The following is a 26,028-nucleotide window of genomic DNA, read 5'->3' on the forward strand; positions in this document are numbered from 1 at the left end:
TCCAGTTCACCGTTCCATTACTTTTTTACAATCCATCAACCTTCTATTTATTTTTTTTCACTTTTCTCTTTATCCAGCTGAGGCTTCTTTCAACAAAACTCTTGTCAATATCCTAAACTTTCCCATCCTTTTGGTCTCTCCTATATGGCAAAACACCAGAGCTGGATGAACCCAACTCTATGTCCCTCTGTGTGTACATCTGCACAGTTATTTTTCTGGTTAACTTACTCTTCTGGCTTTTCGAAAGCTATTTCATACTTTCTCCATGCTCCCTGAATCTCAAACCATTAAATTCCAATCTCCCAATTTCAACTAATCTCATGACTTCATGACTAAACACTTCCAAGGAACATAAAGGCATCAGATGGGAATTCCTTCAAATAATCATTGCCAAATAAGCCAAGCAACACACGTCTATACTAATGCTTTCCTTCTGCCCTCCTTACTAATAGAGGAGATGTCTGTTTCTCCTCCTCCCAAATCCAATCATTTCCACCTTTTGTTAGACATATCTCCTCATGCCTACACTATTAACCATTCTTTTTTTCTTTTTCATATCCAAGCAGCTTCTCAATCTGTTAATTGCCTTCCTTCACTGTCAAAATTCTGGAAAGAGTTGCATATAGTCTTTGTTCTATTTCTTCATCTACTATGCACTTCTTAATCCATTCCAGTCTGGCTTTGGAACTCCACTAAAAAAATATTCAAGTGAACATATTCTTCAGGTCAATAAAGTCAATGGACATTGTCTGCCCCTTATTTTACTAGACTTACCAGTGTTATTTGATACTTTAGACCATGTCTTCCTCTTTTCATAGAGGTATAATTGACAAATAACAGTTTCAGGTGTACAACATAGTGTCTCAGTATTTGTATACATTGCAAAATTATCACCATAGTAATTCTAGTTACCATCCATCATCACACATAAGTTACACATTTTTTTCTTTACATGAGAAGTTTTAAAATTTATTCTTATTAACAATTGTTACTATTGTTAACAACAGTAATGTTGTAAATGACAGATCTTCCATTTATGATGGCAAAATGTCCTGGTAAACCCACAGTAAGTTGAAAGTATCATTAAGTTGAAAATGCACTTAACACACCTAAGCTACCAAATATCATAGCTTATCTTAGCCTACCTTGGAGTGCCCAGAACATTTACATTAGCCAACAGTTGGGCAAAATCATCTAACATAAAGCTTATTTTAAAATAAATGTGAATAATTTTTGTAATTTATTGATACTGTATTGACAATGAAAAACAGAATGGCTGTATGGATACAGTATGGTAATAAATGTGTTGGTTGCTTACCCTTATAGCTGTGTGGTTGACTGGGAGCTGGGTCTTGCTGCTGCTGCCCAGCATTATAAAAGAATATTGTACTAGCCCAGGAAAAGATCAAAATCCAAAGACTGGATATGCACCAATTTTCCATTATAAAATCAAAAAATTCTAAGTTGAACCATCCTTAAGTTGAGGGCTTCTGTACATCCCTATGCATTATTTATTTTATGACTGAAAATCTGTTCTTTTTGAATACTTTCACCCATTTTGCCCATCCCCCATCCTCTGCCTCTGGCAACCACCAATCTGTCCTCTCTATCCATGAGTTTGGGGGTTTTTTCCCCATATATAAGTGAGCCCACACAGTTTTTGTCTTTCTGTCTGCCTTATAACACTTAACATAATGCTGTAAAGTCCGTCTTTGTTGCCCTAAATGGCAAGATTTCCTTTTTCATGGCTGACTAATATCCCAGTATTTGTATCACATTTTCTTGATCAATTCATCCATCAGTATACACTTAGGTTGTTTTCACGTCTATACTACAGAAAATAATGTTGCAATGAATATGGGGGGTGCATATATCATTTCAAGTTAGAGTTCTCATATCCTTCAGATAAAAATCAAGAAGTGTAATTGCTGGATCATATGGTAATTCTATTCTTAGTTTGAGGAAAACTCAATACTGTTTTCCAAAGTAGTTTTACTAATTTACATTCCCACAAACAGTACACAAGGGTTCCCTTTTCTCCACATCCTTGCAAACACTCTTATTTCTTGTCTTTTTTATAACAGCCATTCTGACAGGTGTGATTATCTCTTTGTGATTTTGATTTGCATTTCTCTGATGATTAGTGATGTTGAGCCCCTTTTCATGTATCTGTTGGCCATCTGTATTTCTTCTTTGAAAAAATGTCTATTCACATCTTCTGCTCATATTTTAATTAGGTTGCTTGTTTTTTTGCTATTGAGTTGCATGAGCTCTTTATATATTTTGGATACTAACCTCTTATCAGATATACGATTTGCAAGTTATCAGATATATGATTATTTACTACCATTTGGTAGAATGTCTTTTCATTTTCTTGATAGTTTCCTTTGGTGTGCAGAAACTAGTTTTATGTAGTCCCACTTGTTTATTTTTGCTTTTGTTGTCTTTGTTTTTGGTGTCAAATTCATGAAAACTTTGACATTCAAGACCAATGTCAAAGAGTTTTAAACCGGTCTCCTTCTAGGAGTTTTATTGCTTTCAGATATTATGTTCTGCAACAACAACAACAACATTATCAAGTCTTTAATGGGAAATAGATGGAAAAACAGTGGAAACAGTGTCAGACTTTATTTTTCTGGGCTCCAAAATCACTGCAGATGCTGATTGCAGCCAGGAAATTAAAAGACGTTTACTCCTTGGAATGAAAGTTATGACCAACCTAGATAGTATATTAAAAAGCAGAGACATTACTTTGCCAACAAAGGTCCGTCTAGTCAAGGCTATGGTTTTTCCAGTGGTCATGTATGGATGTGAGAGTTGGACTGTGAAGAAAGCTGATTGCCGAAGAATTGATGCTTTTGAACTGTGGTGTTGGAGAAGACTCTTGAGAGTCCCTTGGACTGCAAGGAGATCCAACCAGTCCATTCTAGAGGAGATCAATCCTGGGTGTTCATTGGAAGGACTGATGCTAAAGCTGAAACTGCAATACTCTGGCCACCTCATGTGACGAGTTGACTCACTGGAAAAGACTCTGATGCTGGGAAAGGTTGGGGGCGGGAGGAGAAGGGGACGACCGAGAATGAGATGGCTGGATGGCATCACCGACTCTGTGGACATGGGTTTGAGTGAACTCCGGGAGTTGGTGATGGACAGGGAGGCCTGGCGTGCTGTGATTCATAGGGTCGCGGAGAGTTGCACACAACTGAGCGACTGAACTGAACTGAACTGAAACAATTTTCTGTTAATTTTTGTGTATTGAATAATAGATGTCTAGTTTTACTCTTTGAAAACTGGCTATCCAGTTTCCCCAACATCATTTATTAAAGAGACTGTCCTTTCCACATTGAATACTCTTGGCTATTTTGTCAAATTATTGGCCATTTATGCATTATCTTATTTCTGCTTCATTCTTCACTCTCAAGATTGCTTTAGCTATTTGAGGTCTACTGTGTGGCTCCATACAAATTTTAGGATTGTTTTTTCTATTTCTGTGAAAAATGTCATTGGAATTTTGATAGGGTTTGCATTAAATCTGTAAATTGCTTCAGGTAGTATGGACATTTTAACAATATTAATTCTTCTAATCCACAACCAGAGATTATCTTTCCATTAATTTGTATCTTCTTCAGTTTATATCATCAGTGTCCTACAGTTTTCAGTGTACAGGTATTTCATCTCCTTGGGTAAATTTATTCCTTGTGTTGGTTAGTTGCTAAGTCATGTCTGACTCTGCAACCCCATGGACTGCAGCACACCAGGTTTTTCTGTCTTTCACTATCTCCTGGAGTTTTCGCAGACTCATGTCCATTGAGGCAGTGATGCCGTCCAACCATCTCATCCTCTGTCATCTCTTTCTCTTCCTGCCGTCAATCTTTCCCAGTATCAGGGTCTTTTCCAATGAGCTAGCTCTTCGCAGCAGGTGGAATGGACAAAGTACTGGAGCTTCAGCCTCAGCATCAGTCCTTCCAATGAATATTCAGGGTAGATTCCCTTTAGATTGACTGGTTTGATCTCCTTGCAGTCCAAGGGACCCTAAAGAGCCTTTTCAAGCACCACATTTCGAAAGCATCAATTCTTCGGCACTCAGCCTTCTTTATGGTCCAACTCTCACATCTGTACATACCAGTGGAAAAAACATAGCTTTGACGAGACGGACACTTTTGTTTAAGATAGGTAAGCCTTAAGCTTGTAGCATATTTATGTGCTGACAGAAAAGAGCCAATAGAAAGGAAGATGAGAGAGAAGATAATAGATGGACCCCACGTTCCTGAGGACATGGCAGAAAAGGAGCTCCAAGCAGAGGTGGTAGGAATGACCTTAAAGGAGAGAAGGCACAATTATTCCCTGAAACACATACTGCAGGTGACACTGGGAAGCTGCAAGTTAGACAAGTTTCCATTTGATTACCTCTATCCTCAATGCTTATTTTTTATAAAGTAGAGGCATAATCAAGTAATTCAGGCTTATGGTTAAATTGTTAAACAGATGTTGTATGTAATAGAAAGGAGAGCTAAAAAGAGACATAAAATAACGAAAGGCAGAACTGAGTGTCCCACTGATACTGGGGACCATGAAATTGGAAAAAGAACCAATCAATGTGATTATGTAAGTGCTCTGCAAAATAGGCTTACCAAGTTGGTAACCAAGGAAATTTGACAATTACATTGTAGAGTTTACTTTTGTTGTTCAATCACCCAGTTGTGTCCTACTCTTTGCAACCCCATGGACTGCAGCATGCCAGGCCTCCCTGTCCCTCACCATCGCCCAAAGTTTGCCCAAGTTCATGTCCACTGCATCAGTGATGCCATCCAGCCACCTCATCCTCTGATGCCCTCTTCTCCTTCTGCCCTCAATATTTCCCAGCATCAGGGATTTTTCCAATGAGTGGGCTGTTTACATCAGATGACCAAAATACTGGAGCTTCAGCTTCAGCATCAGTCCTTCCAACAAGTACTCAGGGTTGATTTCCCTTAAGATTGACTGGTTTGATCTCCGTGCTGTCCAAGGGGCTTTTGGGAATCTTCTCCAGCAGCACAGTTCAAAGGCATCAATTCTTTGGCTTTCTGCCTTCTTTACAGTCCAACTCTCACAACTGTACGTAACCACTGGGAGGACCACAGTCTTGACTATACGGACCTTTGTTGGCAGAGTAATGTCTCTGCTTTTCAACACACTGTATAGGTTTGTCATAGCTTTCCTGACAAGAAACAACTGTCTTCTTATTTTACAGCTGCTGTCACCATCCATAGTGATTTTAGAGCCCAAGAAGAGGAAATGTGTCACTACTTCCACATTTTCCCCTTTTATTTGCCATGAAGTAATGGGGCTGGTTGCCACGATCTTAGTTTTTTTTAATTTTTCATTTATGCCAATTCTTTCACTCTCTTCCTTCACCCTCATCAAGAGGCTCTTGAGGTTCCTCTTCGCTTTCAGCCATTAGAGTGGTATCATCCACATATCTGAGGTTGTTGATGTTTCTCCTGCCTATTCCAGTTTGTAACTCATCCAGCCCGGCATTTCTCATGATGTGCTCAGCTTATTGATTAAACAAACAGGGTAACAGCCCTGTCGTACTCCTTTTTCAAACTTGAACCAATCAGTTGTTCCGTACAGGCTTCTAACTATTGCTTCTAACTGTTGATTAGAGTTCACATTTTGCCAATTCAGGTGCAGAGGAAAGAAATGGGAAAGGAGTTGAAGTTACTGGTCACAGAGTGACTGATTCAAGAAGAAGTGAAGAATGGAGACCAAAGCTGGCTAGAAAAGAAAGCTGTGGTTTTAAAACAATGTAAATTTTGGAAATGGTAGAATTTGGGATTGGAAGAAGGAAGGCAAAAAAGCAAACAAACAAAAAAATGGAGGTACGTGGAGGGAATAATTAAGAGCCGGTTGACAAGAGGGACAAAGAGGGGTCACAACAAAGCTAGAAGGCACTAGGGACTTAAGGGAATTTTGACCCCCTCCCTCTAGGCTTATCTCACACACATACAAAATAAGATGATATGCATAACAGAGCAATGTAAATTGCTATAGAAATGCCAGATATTCTTGGTGGTAGCAGTGATATTATTGTTGTTATTTTTATTATTATGTTTATTGTTCCCTTTAAAAGGTAAGCTTTGTATTTCTTTTAAATTCTATGACTAATGGAATTAGTGATGTACCAAACCTTGTACCATTTCAATATATTTTACTTGTTTACTTGATTTAATACTATGAAAACTTCCATCTCCACAAAAGCAAATAAAAGTCAACATGCCTGGAGTGTAATCTTGATAAATTTCTTCTGCTTTCTCTGACTTCAAGGGAACAGAGATTGTTCCAAACGTTTTATGTTTCAGTGTCTCCTTTCCTGCTGGTCGATTCCCTGATGGTAGAACATCTTGATAATAGTTTTCTTCTTCGTATTTTAAAACTCTAACATGACAAAGAAAATAAAATACTATAGTTAACATTCTCTATAAGTTAAATTTTAAATCTTTCTTCTCTACTTTACAGTGCAATAAAATATCTATCCTGTCAAACAATTTTTGATAGGCACTTTGGAAAGCAGATCTGAAACATGGAGAGTCTGGTTAAATGCTAAATAGGTCTAACTGATATTACTGAAATTTTAAAGCTGAAAGGGACTTAAGAATCCTCATCTAAGTTTATTTTAAATGATAAAGAAATGTTACCCATTTCCTGTGCCTCTGATATGACACACATAAATATTTATCTGAAATTTTATATTTTATTATTAAAGATAAGCACAATGATGGATGACAATAATCAAAAAGCAACAAGAAAAAAGAAACGTTACCCAATTAAGTTGGTGGTAGGGTGAGGTCAGAACACAGTTTTCTGAAATTCAGTCCTTACATAATTACCCTCCCTTATTAAAAAAAACAAAAACAAAAAAACTACAGCAACCACCACCAACAACCCGTATCAGGATTAAAGCCAAAATCTTTTCACATTGCTTTAGCCGTTTACTTTGTTAATGTTGGGGACATGTATTCATAAGAACAGAATCCAAAATGACTGCCCACAATACCTACAGCTACATACCACACTTTTACAAAGCAGAGAAAACTCAGGGTTCTGTAACTTCAAACATATACTTCTCAGTAGAAAAGATACCCTTCTTAATCACATGAATAATAAGGTAATACTTCTCTTCAAAGACATATAAAGCATTTCTTTGAACCTGTTTATGGATGGATAACTTTATTAGGTATTTCTAACTCTTTTTTCTTTGAGGACTCTGAGAGTGCCATTCGGTTTGGACAGCAAGGAGATCCAACCAGTCCATCCTAAAGGAAATCAGTACTGAATAGTCACTGAAAGGACTGATGTTTGGCCACATGATATGAAGAACTGGCTCATAGGAAAAGACCCTGATGCTGGGAAAGATTGAGGGCAGGGGGAGAAGGGGACAACAGAGGAAGAGATGGTTGGATGGCATCACTGACTCAATGGACATAAGTTTGAGTAAACTCCAGGAGTTGGTGATGGACAGGGAGGCCTAGCGAGGTGCAGTCCATGGGGGTCACAAAGAGTCAGACACAACTGAGCAACTGAACTGAACTGATTCGGTTTATAAACACCTTGAATAGTTTCCTTGTCATTATAATGACTATCCCCATAACTTTTCCATATCCTTTTTTTTTTTCTTCCTGAATTGTTTACCATTTTCTTAGCAATACTGAGGAGTTATTTTCACATTTTGGGTGGTAATCTTTGGTCATTTTGTATGTATTAAAAGTATCTTCCACTTTGGACTTATCTTTGAACTCTTGACAAACAGAAGTTCTTAACTTTAAAATAATCTAATTTATCTGTGTATGATTTATCTTAATTAAGAAATCTTTCCTTACCCCACAATGATAACAAAATTCTCATAAATTTTCCTAACAGCCTTACAGTTTTGCCTTTCACAAGTCTTATAACTGATTTGTGGGATGAGGACAAATACAATTTCTGTACCCTCCTGATAAGGATATGTGATCGAACCCAGGTCTCCTGCATTGCAGCCAGATGCTTTACCATCTGAGCCACCAGGGAAGCCCATGTGATCATTACAACACCATTACTGAACACCCCCTTCCTCTCCCTCACTGATCTGTACCAGCAAGTCTGTCATCAATCAAAATGTGTGTACAATTATTCATTCCTGGTTCTTTATTTTTATTGTTTATCCTCATTTCTATATCACACTACTTTATTTACTATAGTTCTGATAGCTTTAAATTGTCTTTTTCCCAAATTTTCCCAAATTGTCTTTTTCCAAAGAAAGTGCTTACATATTCTTGGCCCTTTGATTTTCTATATACATTCTGTTGCACTCTCAATTAAGTTTTGAAATTTTACTCATAAAGGTCAAATATATTTTTTATTAGAGTATAACTGTTTTACAATGTTGTGCTAGTTTCTGCTGTGTAACAAAGTAAATGAGCTACATCCTGCTAACGCAAGAGACTTAAGAAATGCGGGTGAGATCCCTGGGAAGATTCCCCTGGAGGAGGGCATGGCAACCCACTCCAGTATTCATGCCTAGAGAATACCATGGACAGAGGAGCCTTGTAGGCTACAGTCCGTGGGGTCACACAGAGTCAGACACGACTGAAGCGACTTAGCGCGCACACAAACACACCTCCCTCTTACGTCTCCTTCCCACCCCGCAATCCTACCCCTCTAGGTCATCACGGAGCAACAAGCTGAGCTCTCTGTGCTACACAGCAGCTTCCCATTAGCTATCTATTTTACACATGGTGGTGTATGCATGTCAATACTGCTCTTCCAATTTGCCCCTTCCTCCCGTGTCCACATGTCCATTCTCCACATCTGTGTCTCTATTCTTGCCCTGCGAAACAGGTACATCTGTACCATTTTTGCAGATTCCATATATGTGTGTTAATATATATTTGTTTTTCTCCTTCTGACTTATTTCACTTCATATGAAAGACTCAAGGTCCATCCACATCAATAAATGACCCATTTCATTTCTTTTTATGACTGATATCCCACTGTATATATGTACCAAATCTTCTTTATCCATTCATCTGTTGATGGACATTTAGATTGCTTTTATGTCCTGGCTATTATAAATAATGCAGAAATGAACACTGAGGTACACGTGTCTTTTTGAATTATGGTTTCCTCAGGGTAAATGTTGAGTAGTGGGATTGTTGGGTCATATGATAGTTCTATTTCTAGTTTTTTAAGGAACCTCCATACTGTTGTCCATAGTGGCTATATCAATTTACATTCCCAGCAACAGAGCAAGAGGGTTCCCTTTTCTTCACACCCCCTCCAGCATTTGTTGTTTGCAGATTTTTTGATGATGGCCTTGCAGATTTTTTGATGATGGCCGTTCTGACTGGTGTGAGGTGATACCTCATTGTAGGTTTGATCTGCATGTCTCTAATACTTAGTGATGTGTATCTTCTCATGCAAACACATCATTTTTAAAAGAATTTTTTAGGTACCTTATTTTTCATTATTATTATGAATGATAATTATGGTTTAATTATATTTTCAATCTATTGCTGGACCATTGAAAAGCAATACACTTATAAATACTGATTTTAATCTAGCAGCCTTGCTAATAAATTCGCTTGTTATAAAATTTTGTAAATTATTTTGTACTTTATTTGTAGACAATCTATGAATAATTGCAGTTTCTGATCTTTCAAACCTTACAGCTTTCTTTCTTTGTCTTTTTTCTTTTCCTTCCTTAGGACCTATAATAGAATGTTGAATAGAAATGGCAACAAAGCAAGCATTCCTGTCACCCCTCCGAATTCAAAAGGAATGCTTTTAACACTTGATCAAATTATGTCATTTGCTCTTGGTTTTGGGTAAATGCCCTTAATCAAGTGGTTTCCTAAGAGTTTTTATCATTAACAGATATTAAATTTTATCAAATCTTTCTCTTTCATCTTTTAATTAGTATTGATAGATTTTCTAACATTGAAACTTGCATTTCTGAAATAAACTACACAATTTGATCTTGATGTATCATCCATTAATATACACTGCTTTAATTGGTAGGTTAATATTTTATTTAGGATTTTTTTCTTCTGCGGTCATGCATGAAACTTATTTGTAGGATTATACAAACTGCCCTCAAAAACTGAGTTAGAGACTACTTTCTCTTTTTCTGTTCTATAGAATAAGTTGTATACGATTGGATTCACTCTTCTAGAAATTCAAAAACTGTCAATTTCTCTGGACCTGATGTATGTGGTCTGTGGTGGTGGGAGAAAGGAATGAAAGTGGTGGTGATTCACTACTAGTAATCCAACAATTTAAGTGGTAAAAAGAAAGCTCATCTTTCTATTATTTATTGAGACCATTTTATATATTTTCATTTTTCTTAAAATTTTTATGTTTTGTGTAAGCTTTCAACTTATTGCCACAAAATAGTTAATTTACTCTTATTTTTTTTAGTTGCAGATCTGTACTTGGCTCCCTTTTCTGATCTAGTATTAGTTACAAAGCCACTGTATGACACTACTACATGGTGCATCATTCACCCTACTCTCCCTAGATTTGCGTTTCAGGAGGCAGCACATAAAGAGAACACATCATGAATGATGCTTCCTGAGGTTGTGCAATGTCACAACCCTGTCTATTTGTGACTTCCCTTTCTTTCTCCTGGTTGATCTTATCAAATGATTGTCAATTTTATTGACAACTGGTGCTTTGGCTGGTTTGTCTTTGATTATTTTTGATATCTATTATGCTAGTTTCTGATAATCTTTATCTTCTTCCTTCTGCCTTCTTAGGATTTATTGTTCTACATTCTTACCCCTAACTACTTAGATTGTTAGCTCATTAATTTTTTAGCCCTTTTTGTCTTTTAATACAGTTTTATGACTATAAGTTTCTCCCTAAACACACAATTTTTATATGTGTGACACAGTTACTAATGTAGTAGTTTAAGCTCTCTTCCATTCTTTTCTTCCTTCTATTACTATATTCAGTTCTAAGATTTTTTTCCTAATTTCCTTTAGAGGTCTTCCTCCCACCAACTAGTTATTTAGAAAAGTATTTGTTTTTTCAGATATTATGTTTCATTTCCAAATGGTTTCTAGTTAAACTCTTATAACCAAGTTCTAATGTAAAATGTATATTGATAATTTTTTTAAACAAGGTTTATGGTCTTAAATGGTACAGCATTACAACTGTTCCATATACCCTGAAATAGAAGGTATAACTTTTATTTTTTCATTTTTTATCTGTTGTTATCCTTTTGCATTTTAGGATGCTTCCACACCATGCATTTTTTAAAATTCAATTTGACATTTAAAAAGAAAAAGTTTAGTCCATTTGCATTTACTGTGATTACAGACATTTGGGGGATTTATTTCTACCATCTTATTTTGTTGTCTATGGATCCGTTTTCTTGTTGTTTCTCTATATTTTATCTCTATTTTCTCATTTTTTTTCAGGAAAATTCCTTCAACTTTACCTTTCAACTGTTCTCTTAACCTTCACTTCTGCTATAATTAATTTTTCAAAAGTATTTTTATGCAAATGCTCCATTTTTTAAATTCTCTAAATGTGAACTGTTTCTTCTGTCACTGTCCAATCATTTAATGATAGTTTTGTGGTGGTGGTTGTTGAAGTTTTCTTCTCCCTGTATTATGTATTTCCTCCAAGCTTCTTTGATTTGTTTCAGTTTCTATCATGCTATAAACAATCCTCAAATGATCACAGTTTGCTGGTTGTATATGAGTCACCACTAAAATAACAACGAACCAACTTTTCATGCACTGATGTTTTTCAACTGGTAGATTTGACTTTGGGGCAATCTGGGAATTTTGTTAGGTATTTCCTACTGTCATTATCTGCACATCTTTCCTTTTGGCTGGTCAATTTCCCAGACAGTAATCTCTAGCTTTTAGCTGTGAGCTTTCTCAAAGTCAAACAAAGAAGAAAACTAGAGATCTCTTTGATTTGAATACATTAATCTACTCTCAGCTATTCTTAGATTTCTTCTGAGAATAAAGAGAGAAATAATCTTTTGGCTGTGAGAGGTGAAGAAGGAGATACATATTCTGATTGCTTCTTAGACAAACTTTCAACTTACTGATTGCAATCTCAGCTGCTCCGCACTTTCAGAGGTACATAATATCCTTAATTCCTGAGTTTGTGGGACTGGAGGGAGTAGTGATGGAAGGGAGGAGATGGGGGAGGATAAGTCAGCCTGTTTCTGGGCTACACCAAGTGACACCTTAGGTTTATAATTTCCGCTCTGCTAAATTAATGATAACTTATCCATCTATTTTCAAGCTTTCAAAATTTCACTGGTACTCCCACTTGCTTGTATCTCATCTCAAATTCTCTTATTCCTTACTATCATTTTAACAGGATTTTAGGAAGGAGAGCCATAAAAGCAAGGGTTCCAACCCATCAGGTTTAAATACAACTCAGAAACATTTTCAAGTTTTCTTCTCCATTAATTTTTTTTGAGTGTATGCTGATACACTCTGAGAAATGTTAAAAAACAGAAAAACACATGAATCCCAACCTCTTCTTCGTCTGCTCTCTGCTGCCCTCTTCTGCTCTGAGCTGTCGTTTTCTATCCACAGTCCATATCTAGAACCAAACCACCTACTGCCTTCCCGGGATTTCTCAGTTATTGATTAGTTTCTCATACCCATCAACCTCTTTCACACTTTGGCATATCCAAAGTTGGTCTGGGGGAAGGAGTCAGTGTTAATTTGCCTATCTTGTCAGAAAGCACTTCCTTAGAAACCAAGGTTTTCTACACACCACAACCCTCATTCATTTCTCATGTGATACATTATATTTTCCATTGTCAGAATGGCTTATCACTAGCCAAGTATGTTTGAGATTTTAATTTCATTATATCTTATTTTACCTTGGTTTTGAGTTTCCTTTATCCTTGTTCCTGTGTTTATTTACCGGTGTCAAGTCATTGGGTCTGAATGTCTCCATATTTTTTTTCTGAACAAAATTATGAAGTGATGAGCTGAAAAAATACATTCACATTATTTTCAAAATATAAAAAATTATTTCACAGTTATTACTACTGATCCTCTAAACTATATATATATATATATATATACACACACAAACATATATATATATGTATATATATAGTTCCCAACTTTCCACTAGGCTTATTAATTTAATACTCTCATTACCTTCAAGTGTTTCTTGTGTATAATATAATTTTCAGAGCCTTCACTATGCTAGCTATCTTTCTCAGGGCAGTCCATATTGTCTAACTTCCTATGACAATTTTTTCCTTCTTACATTGATGTGTTTATATACATACAGTTCTCATTGACCTTAAATTCTATACTAAATATAATAAGTTTTAAGATCATCTCCCCAAGAATAAATCATCAGAAAGAACTCAGGGAAATCAACAGAACTGGAAGCCTAAGACACTGAACTCGTTTCACCATTCACTAAGTACTAAGGCCACATTCATGTACTACCAGAATTCCTCAGCTAGAACAGAATAGAACAAAAGTAAGTGGGTTTTGAAATATGCAAGACAGAGAGTCTCCTTCTGATTACTGAGGGAAACTTAACAAGATACAAAAAGTCTCAAAATAAAGTAAATTTTGCATGGAAGTAAATTCTAACTAAACAATTTAAGCCAAGAATAATTTTCTTAGCTTTAGCTGTGAGTTTTTTCAGTCATTTAAATACATTAAGAAATGTATGGAGGTTCCCAGGTCCGATGCATGAGACAGAGTGCTCAGGGCTGGTGCACTGGGATGACCCTGAGGGATGGGATGGGGAGCAAGGTGGAAGGGGGGTTCAGGATGGGGAACACATGTATATCCATGGTTAATTCATGTCAATGTATGGCAAAAACCACTACAATATTGTTAAGTAATTAGTCTCCAATTAAAATAAAATAATTAATTAAAAATAAAGCTAAAAAGAGAGTTACCACGTGACCCAGCCACTCCACTCCTGGGCATGTATCTGGAGAAAAACATAGTTCAAAAGGATATATGCACCCCATTGTTCACTGAAGCAGTATTCACAATAGCCAAGATATGGAAACAACTTAAATGTCCATCAACAGATGAATGGATAAAGATGTGGCACATGTATACATTGGGATGCTACTCAGCCATAATAGAGAATGAACTAATCCCATTTACAGCAATATGGATGGACTGGAAATTATCATACTAAGTACAACAAGTCAGAAAAAGAAAGACAAATACAACTATCATTGTATGTGAAAACTAAAATATGGCAAATATGAATTTACTTGCAAAACAGAAACAAACTCACAGACATGGAGAAGACTTGGAGTTACCAAGGGGGAGGAGATTGGGAGAGGGATGGACTGGAAGTTTGAGGTTAGGAGATGCAAACTATTATATACAGAATAAAAACATCCTACTGTATAGCACAGGGGGCTACATTCAATGTTCGGGGATAAACTATAATGCAAAGAATAAAAAAAGGAATGTACAGATTTGTATAACTGAGTCACTTCGCTGTATAGCAGAAATTAACAAAACACTATAAATCAACTATACTTCAATAAAAGCAAAATTTTTAAAAAATATGGTACTGACACAAAAACAGTAACTAATGTTAATTTCCAGTCCATCCATATTGCAGATCAATCGAACAGGATAGAGAGCCCAGATACAAACTCACACACATATAGTCAATCTATGACAAAGGCTTCCCTAGTAGCTCAGCTGGTAAAGAATCTTCCTGCAATGCAGGAGACCCCAGTTCGATTCCTGAGTCAGGCAGATCCCCTGGAGAACAGATATGTTACCTACTACAGTATTCTTGGGCTTCCCTGGTGGCTCAGCTGGTAAAGAATCTGCCTGCAATGCAGAAGCCCTGGGTTCAATCCCTGGGTTGGGAAGATCCCCGAAGAAGGAAAAGGCTACCCACTCCAGTATTCTGGCCTGGAGAATTCCATGGACTGCATAAGTACATGGGGTCGCAAAGAGTCAACAAATCTATGACAAAGGAGGCAAGAACATACAATGGAGAAAAAGACAGTCTCTTCAATAAGTGGTACTGCAAAAACTGGACAGCCATATGTAAAAGAATGAAATCAGAACATTCTTTAACACCATATACAAAAATAAACTCAAAATGGATTAAAGATCAAAATGTTAAGACCAGATACTATAAAACTCCTAGAGGAAAACACAGGCAGAACACTCTTTGACATAAAACACAACAATATGTTTTTGGACCCTTGTCCTAAAGCAAAGGAAATAAATGCAAAAGTAAACAAATGGGACTTAATTAAAACTTAAAAGCTTTTGGGTAGTAAAGGAAATCACTGACGAAATGAAAGGACAGCCTACTGAATGGGAAAAAATATTTGCTCATGATATGACCGATAATGGGTTAATATCCAAAACACATAAACAGCTAATTCAACTCAATATAGAAAATCTGGTTTAAAAATGGACAGAAGGTATGAATAGACACTATTCCAAAGAAGACAACACAGATGGCCAACGAGCACATGAAAATATGCTCAACATCATTAATCAAACAGAGAAATGCATTCAAACCACACTGAGATATCACCTGGAACCTGTCATAATAGCTATCATAGAAAAGAACACAAATAACAAATGTTTGCAAGGATAGAGAGAAAAGAGAACCCTCCAACACTGTTGGGGAGAAATGTAAATTGGTGTAGACACTGTGGAAAACAATACAGAGGTTTAAAAAAAAAACTAAAAATAGAACCACCATCAGTTCAGATCAGTTGCTCAGTCATGTCCAACTCTTTGCTACCCCATGGACTGCAGCATGCCAGGCTTTCCTGTCCACCACCAACTCCCAGAGCTTACTCAAACTCATGTCCACCCAGTTGGTGATGCCACCCAACTATCTCATCCTCTGTCATCCTCCACCCAAAAAAAACTGTTAGAGTTAATAAACAAATTTAGTAAAGCTGTAGGAATCAAAATCAACATTCAAAAATCAATTACATTTCTATATACTAACAATGAACTGATGCTTTTGAACTGTGGTGCTGGAGAAGACTCCTGAGAGTCCCTTGGACTGCAAGGAGATCCAACCAGTCTATTCTAAAGTAGAGCAGTCCTGGGTGTTCATTGGAAGGACTGATGCTAAAGCTGAAGTTCCAATACTTTGGCCACCTCATGCGACGAGTTTACTCACTAGAAAAGACTCTGATGTAGGGAGGGATTGGGGGCAGGAGGAGAAGGGGACGACAGAGAATGAGATGGCTGGATGGCATCACCGACTCAATGGACATGAGTCTGAATGAACTCCGGGAGTTAGTGATGGACAGGGAGGTGTGGTGTGCTGAGATTCATGGGGTCACAAAGAGTTGGACACAACTGAGCGATTGAACTGAACTGAACTGAACTGAACAATGAACTACACAAAAAAGAAATTAAGAAATCAATCACAATTACAACAACACCAAAAAAGATAAATTCTGGAGAACAAATTTAACCAAGGAAATTAAAAGACCTGTACAGTGAAAACTATAAGACACTGATGAAAGAAACTGAAGCAAAACACAAAATTATGGAAAGTTAGCTCTGAGAAGGAAATGGCAACCCACTCCAGTGTTCTTGCCTGGAGAATCCCAGGGAAGGGGGAGCCTGGTGGGCTTCCGTCTATGGGGTCACACAGAGTCGGACACGACTGAAGTGACTTAGCAGCAGCAGCAGCTCATACTCACATATTACAGTAACTAATATTAAAAGGCCCATACTTCCCAAAACAATCAACAGATCCAATGCTATCCCTGTCAAAATTCCAATAGCATTTTTCATAAAAATAGAAAAAAATACACTTTGCTTGGAACCATGAGAGACCCTCAATAATCAAAGCCATTTTTGGAAAAGAGAATAAAGCTACACATATCACACTTTCTGACTTCAAGGTATATTATAGAAATCTGCAGTCCTGTGTCAGGAACCAGTCCAGAAATTCAAGCAGTCCAGAAAGTCAAGCAGAAATTCAGAATTTCTGCAGTCTAGAAATTCAAGCAGTCCTGTGTCAGGAACTGGGGCAGAGGCCAATGTGTTTCTTATTATTTCACAATAGTCTATTGTTGGCTGGCTTTGAAGATAGAAGATTAGTTCAGTTAGAATTAATAAACAAATTCAGTAAAGTTGTAGGTTACAAAATCAATAGGAATTTCGCCAAGATGGCAGAGAAGGCAGACCCTGAGCTCACCTCCTCCTATGGGCACACAAAAATTACAAACAGAGCAATTATTGATGATAAAGACTGGAATCTAGCAGAAAATACCTTTATCTTTAGTTGTGACTAAAAAGAAAGAAAAAGGAAGGGTACAGTTAAGCCTCAGAGGCCTAGTGAGCAACTCACAAATTACAAATACAGAGAAGTGAGGGGTCCATTCCCCACATCAGTGTCCTTAGTCCAGGTGTCCTGCATCGGGGGCTCATGTTGCTTTGAAAGTCAGCAGAATTTACTTTCAGGACACCCAGAGGGCTGAGGGAAACAGGAACTCCACTCTTAACAGGTGCACATAAAATCTCACATTCTCTGGAACTCAGGGCAAAAGTAGTAAGTTGAAGGAACCTGGGTCACACCTTATCTGATGATTCTGGAGAGCATTCCAGAGAAGCAGGAGGCAACTGGAGCTCATCCTGGGGATACAGACACTGGGAGCAGTCATTTTAGGGAACTTGTTCTACCACGAGGACAAGGACACTAGCAAGCACCATTTTGGAATTTCTCTCTAGCATATCAGAACTCACCCCCACTCACCTACCTGTCAGCACCAGTACTGGGACGCCTCAGGCCAAGTAATCAGCCCAAGTGGGAACAAAGCCCCACCAACCAGGAGGCTGGCTGCTATAGGGGTGCTGAATCCACTGCCCCAGGACAAGACCCTCCACACCGGAGACCCTGGAACTAAGCTCCTACTCACCAGTAGGCCAGCACCAGCCCCAGGACTTCCTGGGCCCTGTCCCCTCACCACATCAACTTCTGTACTCCCAGGGCCCTATAGCCAGAGACTCCAGATTCCAGCACTGCCCACCAGAGGGCAGCCAGCCCCAAGGCCAGCCTACATACACCAGTAAACCAGCACTAGCTCTGAGACCTCCCAGGCTTCAGCTCCACCTATAGTAGGCCTAAATACCAGCTCCAGGAACCCTGGACTCCGTAGCCATAGACCTCAAATTCTAGCACTGCCCATCAGAGGGCCAGCACTAGTCCTGGTACCAGCCTCACACGCCAGTTGGCTAGCATCTGCCCCAGGACCACTGCAGTTTCACAGTCTGCCATGGCGGGACCTAGACTACCCTGCCAGCAGGCTAATCCCAGCCTTAAGACACCCTGGACCCCTCAGCCAGCTGTGTCGGGAACGAGCCGCAACCAGCAGCAAGTCAACACTAGCTCTGAGACACTCTGGTCCCTTCAGTCAGTGGCCCCAGGATCCAATCCCACCTACTAGCAGGTTGACACCAGCTTCAAGTCTGCCAGGACTCTACAGCCAGCTACCCTGTGACCCCACCCAACCCCATCTATCAGTAGCCAGCAACCTCTACACAAGGCAGGGCCTGCCTGGTGACCAACCAGGTCAGGGGCCAGCCAGGCCTAGTAGACCACCCACAAGTGTCAACTCACCACAACATAAGGACTCATGCAGCTCACATATGGCACACCCCTAAATAATATAGCTCTGTGATTAGGGGGAATGCTCAGCTAGGATACATAGGACATCCCTATAAAAGGCCACTTTTCCAAAGTCAGGAAATGTAACAAACCTACAAAACACATGGAAATAAGAACAAGTTAGGCAAAATGAGAAAACAGAGAAACATGTTCCCAACAAAGGAACAAGATAAAACCCCAGAAGAATTAAATGAAGTGGAGACAAACAATCTACTTGAGAAAGAGTTCAGGGTAGTGATCATAAAGATGATCAAAGAACTCAGGAGGATTTGGGATGAACAGAGTGAGAAGTTTTCAACAAAGAGTTTAAAATATAAAGAAGGACCGGAATTAAAATAATACAGTGCTGAAATGAAAACTACACTAGGAGGAATGATCAGTAGACTAAATGATACAGAGGAACAGATCATGAGCTGGAAGACAGGTAGTGGAAACAATTGAAAAGGAACAGAAAAAAAAGAAAAGATGACAATTTAAGAGACCTCTAGGCTTCCCTGGTGGCTCAGAGGTTAAACCGTCTGCCTCCAATGCGGGAGACCCGGGTTCGATCCCTGGGTCGGGAAGATCCCCTGGAGAAGGAGATGGTAACCCACTCCAGTATTCTTGCCTGGAGAATCCCATGGATGGAGAAGCCTGGTAGGCTCCAGTCCACGGGGTCGCAAAGAGTCGGACACGACTGAGTGACTGAACGGAACGGAACTAGGCTTCCCTGGTAGCTCAGCTGGTAAAGAATCCGCCTGCAATGCGGGAGACCTGGATTAAATCCCTGGGCTGAGAAGATCCCCTGGAGAAGGAAATGGCTACCCACTCCAGTATTCTGGCTGGGAGAATTCCATGGACAGAGGAGACTGGCAGGCTACAGTCCATGGGGTCGCAAAGAGTTGGACACAACTGAGCTACTTTCACTTTCACTGGGACATCGAACGTACTAACATTCACATTACAGAGATCCCAGAAGAAGAAGAGAGAGAGAAGACATAGTAGCTAAAAACTTTCCTAACTTCAGAAAGGGCTTCCAGGTCCAGGAAGCAGAGTCCCAAACAGGATTAACACAGAGAGGACCAATCAAGACACATGTAATTAAAATAGTAACAATTAAAGAGACTATTAAAAGCAGCAAGAGAAAAGCAACAAGTTATGTACAAGGCTATAAGGCTTGTAGCTAACTTTCAGCAGAAACTCCGTAGGCCTGAAGAGAGTGGCATGATGTATCTAAAGTGATAAAAGGGGGAAAATAGGACAAAATCACTGCAGATGGCGATTTCAGACATGAAATTAAAAGAAACTTACTCCTTGGAAGGAAAGTTATGACCAAACTAGATAGCATATTAAAAAGCAGAGATATTACTTTGCCAACAAAGGTCTAGTCAAGGCTATGGTTTTTCCAGTGGTCATGTGTGGATGTGAGAGTTGGACTGTGAAGAAAGCTGATCGCCGAAGAATTGATGCTTTTGAACTGTGGTGCTGGATAAGACTCTTGAGAGTCCCCTGGACTGCCAGGAGGTCCAACCAGTCCATCCTAAAGGAAATCAGTCCTAGGTGTTCACTGGAAGGACTCATGCTGAAGCTGAAACTTCAATACTTTGACCACCTCATGCGAGGAGTTGACTCACTGGAAAAGACTCTGATGCTGGGAGTGATTGGGGGCAGGAGGAGAAGGGGACGACAGAGGATGAGATAGCTGGATGGCATCGCTGACTCAATGCACATGAGTTTGGGTGAACTCTGGGAGTTGGTGATGGTCAGGGAGGCCTGGTGTGCTGCGATTCAAGGGGTCGAAAGAGTCAGACACAACTGAGCAACTGAACTGAAATGAACTGAACTGATTCAGTAAGGCTTTCATGCAGAGTTGATGGAAAGATTATGAGTTTTACATGCAAAGGAAAGGAAAGATTTTTAAACAAGAGTGTATATAAAAATCTATAAACTTAACTATATTAAAATAAAGAATTTTTGATAAATCTCACTTTTAATAAAGACAAGCTGTATAATGTGAAATGATATCTGCAAAATACATGTGGTACACAGTCTCCAAAGATAACCACAATTCCTACACGCATGTCTATTTATCACAAAGTGGAGTCTATTTCTCCTTCTCTTGAAGCAGAGCTTGTCTTAGTGATTTCTTTTGACCAACAGAAACCTGTTAAAATAACTATGCCTGTTATGCCAGTTCCAGGCCTAGCCCTTAAGAGTCCTGCCAGCTTCCCCTCTCCCTCTTGAAGTGAAGAACTATGGGAGAAATCCAACTACCCTGCTGAGACAACGCATGCTCCAAGTCATCAGCCACACAGAAAAGTTCTGAACCACCAGACATGAGTGAAGACCTTTTGAACCTTCCAGCCCCACCCAGCCATCAAATATAGTCAAATGAGTGACCCAGGGCCATATGAAGCTACAAAAACACCCCTCTGAGCCTAGAGCCTATAGAAAGAATAAATCATTCTTGATTTAAGCCAGTGAATTTCAGAGTGATTTGTTAAACAGCAATAAACAACTGAAGTGACATCTAACAAAAAGTTAGTCTCAAGAACAAAAAAAGAACTACACTAAAAAAAATGACTAAAACAATTACACAGAAATGATACGTGCAGGCATTTCACAGAAGAAATAAACATAAGAAGTGATGTTCAATGTCATTAATAATCAGGATCATGCAAATTAAGATCATAAGTCAACAAGTCTGTAATTCAACTGGCAAAAGAAGTTTGACAACATCAAGCAGAGAGGATGGACATTAGTAATATCTCTTAGATTGCTGGTAGGAGTATATAACCACTCCAGAAAAGTTTGGCATCTTCTTTAAAAACTGAACATTACCCTATATCTCAGCAATTACATCCTAATATACCTACAATGGGCTGGCTCCCCAAGTGGCGCTAGTGGTAAAGAACTGGCCTGTCAATGCAGGAGACATAAGAGATGGGTTCGATCCTTGGGTCGGGACGATCCCCTGAAAGAGAGCATGGCAACCCTCTCAAGTATTCTTGCCTGGAGAATCCCATGGATAGAGGAGCCTGGAGGACTACAGTCCATAGAGTCACAAAGAGTAGAGCATGACTGAAGCGACTTTAGCACACACACACATACCTGCAATGGAAACAAGTTTGAGCAAAATTCAGGAGATAGGGAAGGATAAGTAAGCCTGGCATGCTGCAGTCCATGGGGTTGTAAAGAGTCAGAAATGAAGTGCTTGGCATGCACACATACCTATATACACACACACACAAAAAAACTTTTTCACATGTGCGATAGGAGACATGTACAAAATCTTCCACAGTAGCCTTGAGAATAATATCAAAAAGCTGGAAACAACACTAAAACCCATCATTAAGAGAATAAACAAATAATGATCTAATAACACAATGAAATATTATACTACAGTAAAAATAAAACAATTAACCTTGATAAAATATCATTGGTAAAAGGAATTATTAGAAAACTCATTCAGAATATTATTCTTTTTTATAAACTTCAAAAACAGTTAAGCTAAGAAATATACTGTAGACATACACGTGTGATTCTGAAAGGTTTTAATACTTCAAGATAATATGAGAAGAACTAAATCAGGGATGATGGAGACCTGAGGACCTCCACAGTCACTGCCCTTGCTGAACTCTTTCTGAACACTCTAAAATAAAACTGCTGAACAGTTGCTGAGTTGCTGAAATATGCTAAGAACTGGACTTTTCTGGACTAAAGAAAATATACCTGTCCCTAGTAACATATGAGATGTGCTTGATAAGCCGATTGCATATATGTAACAAATGCTCCTCCAATTCAAACTGTTGATAAACAATTTGTTTAAACCTGCAAGAACCTCCTGTTTCCCCCCTGTAAAAATTCTACCCATTTTCCTCCAGTGGGACACTGTTCTGGTTTCCTCCAAAACTGTGGTTCCCCTAACTGCAATTCTAAGACCCCATTAATAAATTTTTGGCCTCTTTATAGTCTGTGGTCCTTCCAGTTGACAATAATAAGCACAAAATTCTTGAGGAGTTACAGAAGGCAGAGAGATAAAATAAGGGAAAAATTTGAAGATAAATGTTGCTAATAACCTACTTATTGTCTTATCTGGTGAATTTTCAGGTGTCTATTTTATAACTTGAACATACAATTTATTAGTTTTTAAAGACCCATGCAATGATCAGTGATGACAGGATGCCATCAATACAGTACAAACCAATACAATCTGGTGCATATGAAAATCCTACTCACTCTGCAAAAAAAAAAGAGGCCAAAAGTGTATCATTTATTGGTTTGTTAGAAAAGTTACCAGAAGACAACAGGTTAATGTCTTAAAAATGCTGAAACAAAAACAACTGCCCATCAAGAAGTTTATATTGTTGAATACGTAAAAAGACTGAGATTATCACCTACAGACCCTCACTTAACAGAATAATTAAGGACGTACTTCAGCACAAAGAAAACTGACTTAGCGATGAGACGTATACAAGGTGGCAGAATGAACAATGGCCTCCCCAAAGATGTCCACATCCTAACCACCCAGAACCCATGAATAAGTTACCTTACATGGTAAAAGGGACTTTGCAGATGTAATTAAAATAAAATCTCAAAAAGGGGAGATTATTCTGGATTATCCAGTGGGTTCAACATAATCAAAAGGAACCATGCAAGAGGGAGACAGGAAGATCAAAGGCAGAGAAGGATGTGAGAATGGAAGCCGAGGTCAGAGAAGAGAAGATACAATGCTACAGGCTTTAAAGATAAGAGAAGGGACTACAAATATTTAAAAAATGACTGACTTTGTCAGAAAAATGTATGGACAAATATGTACTAAGGTAACACACTAAAATAACATAATCATAATCTATGGAGCCTAAACAGAGCTGGAAAAATAAATAACACAAAGAATGACTGACAGACAGACAGACAGACAGAAGGGAGTGTAGATGATTCCGAAAATTTCAGCAGCAGACAGGGAAGTGTGATATACAAAAAACACAAAAGAGAAGTAAATCTGGCCCTGTTTCTTCAGTAATCACAATAATAAAAGTGGATTCACTCCATTTATTGAAAGACAGATTGGACAATCAAACAAGATGTTGCTTATAAAACACATCCATAAAGCAAAAGCATATCAAAAAGTTCAAAATAAAGAAATGGATGCTGGTGAGAAAGGAAAATGATGCAGTTGCTATGGAAAACTGTCATGGTACTTTAAGAAATTAAACACAGAATTACCATATGATCCAACAATTCCACTTCTAGGTAAATACCAAAAGAATCAAAGGCAGTGATTCAAATAGATATTTGTACACCAATGTTCAGAGCAGCATTATTCATAAAAGCCAAAAGGTAAAAACAACCCAAATGTCCATTAACAGAAGAATGGCTAAAGAAAGTAGGTATATACATACAATGGAATTATTCAGTCTTAAAAAATGACACAGACCACAGAATATCAAAAATGATATCCTGACACAGACCACAATACTTCTAGGATGAACCTAGAAGCCATCATGCTAAGTAAATAATCCAAACACAAAGGACAAAACTTCTACAATTCCCCTTGAATGAGGTTTCTAGAACAGTCAAATTCATGGAGACAGAGTAGTATACTGGCTATCAGGAGACAGACAGAAGCAGTAATGAAGAGTTAGTATTAAATAAGTACAGAATTTCAGTTGTGGATGATGAAAGTTGTGAAGATGGATTGTGGTAATAGTCACACAACAATTTAATGCCACTGAAATATACATTTAGACATATCATGTCATGCATATTTTACCACAATAAAGAAACAAAGATATTTTTCACAGAACTAGAACAAATAATCTCACAATTTGTATGGAAATACAAAAAACCTCGAATAGCCAAAGCAATCTTGAGGAAGAAGAATGGAACTGGGGGAATTAACCTGCCGGACTTCAGGCTCTATTACAAAGCCACAGTCATCAAGACAGTATGGTACTGGCATAAAGACAGAAATATAGATCAATGGAACAAAATAGAAAGCCCAGAGATAAACCCACGCTCCTATGGACACCTTATCTTCGACAAAGGAGGCAAGAATATAAAATGGAGAAAAGACAGTCTCTTTAACAAGTGGTGCTGGGAAAACTGGTCAGCCACTTGTAAAAGAATGAAACTAGAACACTTCCTAACACCATACACCAAAATAAACTCAAAATGGATTAAAGATCTAAATGTAAGACCAGAAACTATAAAACTCCTAGAGGAGAATGTAGGCAAAACACTCTCCGACATAAATCACAGCAGGATCCTCCAAGACCCACCTCCCAGAATATTGGAAATAAAAGCAAAAATAAACAAATGGGACCTAATTAAAATCAAAAGCTTCTGCACAGCAAAGGAAACTCTAAGCAAGGTGAGAAGACAACCTTCAGAATGGGAGACAATAATAGCAAATGAAGCAACTGATAAAGGATTAATCTCCAAATTATACAAGCAGCTCCTGCAGCTTAATTCCAGAAAACTAAGTGACCCAATCAAAAAATGGGCCAAAGAACTAAACAGACATTTCTCCAAAGAAGACATAAAGATGGCTAATAAACACATGAAAAAATGCTCAACATCCCTCATCATCAGAGAAATGCAAATCAAAACCACAATGAGATACCATTTCACACCAGTCAGAATGGCTGCTATCCAAAAGTCTACATGCAATAAGTGCTGGAGAGGGTGTGGAGAGAAGGGAACCCTCTTACACTGTTGGTGGGAATGCAAACTAGTACAGCCACTATGGAGAACAGTGTGGAGATTCCTCAGAAAACTGGAAATAGAACTGCCATATGATCCAGCGATCGCACTCCTGGGCATACACACCGAGGAAACCAGAATTGAAAGAGACACATGTACTCCAATGTTCATTGCAGCACTGTTTATAATAGCCAGGACATGGAAGCAACCTAGATGTCCATCTGCAGATGAATGGATAAGAAAGCTTTGGTACATATACACAATGGAGTATTTCTCAGCCATCAAAAAGAATGCATTTGAATCAGTTTTAATGAGGTGGATGAAATTGGAGCCAATTATACAGAGTGAAGTAAGCCAGAAAGAAGAACATCAATACCGTATATTAACGCATATATATGGAATTTAGAAAAATGGTAACCTAAACCCTGTATAAGAGACTGCAAAAGAGACATAGGCATTTAGAACAGTCTTTGGGACTCTGTGGGAGAGGGTGAAGGTGGAATGATTGGAGAGAATGGAATTGTAGCATGTATATTATCATAAGTGACCAGTCCAGGTTCGACGCATAAATTTTCCTCTGTTCATTTCTTTGCATTTGTGCTTTTTTAATAAAATTCTTTTTTAGAAATAAAAAAAATCAAAAAAAGAAACAAAGAAACAGAAAATACTATATCATGCCTATGG

At 38.3% G+C, this 26,028-nt stretch overlaps 1 protein-coding gene across 1 annotated transcript in view; it reads right to left on the minus strand.

The window, feature by feature from the left end:
* The window catches only part of DNAH14 (dynein axonemal heavy chain 14), a 398,894-nt gene extending 385,943 nt beyond the window's left edge, over positions 1-12,951 (minus strand). Inside the window, exons 1-2 of the mRNA XM_088845531.1 lie at positions 12,875-12,951; positions 6,260-6,417 (exon numbers count right to left, since the gene is read on the minus strand). Of these exons, the coding sequence (XP_088701657.1) occupies positions 6,260-6,417; positions 12,875-12,951 (235 nt within the window). The remainder of the gene's footprint in view (positions 1-6,259; positions 6,418-12,874) is intronic.
* Positions 12,952-26,028: the final 13,077 nt, after the last annotated feature.

Source organism: Moschus berezovskii, chromosome 17 (assembly GCF_049115385.1).
Source record: "Moschus berezovskii isolate FMDL1 chromosome 17, NW_MosBer_1.0, whole genome shotgun sequence".
Lineage (NCBI taxonomy): Eukaryota > Metazoa > Chordata > Mammalia > Artiodactyla > Moschidae > Moschus > Moschus berezovskii.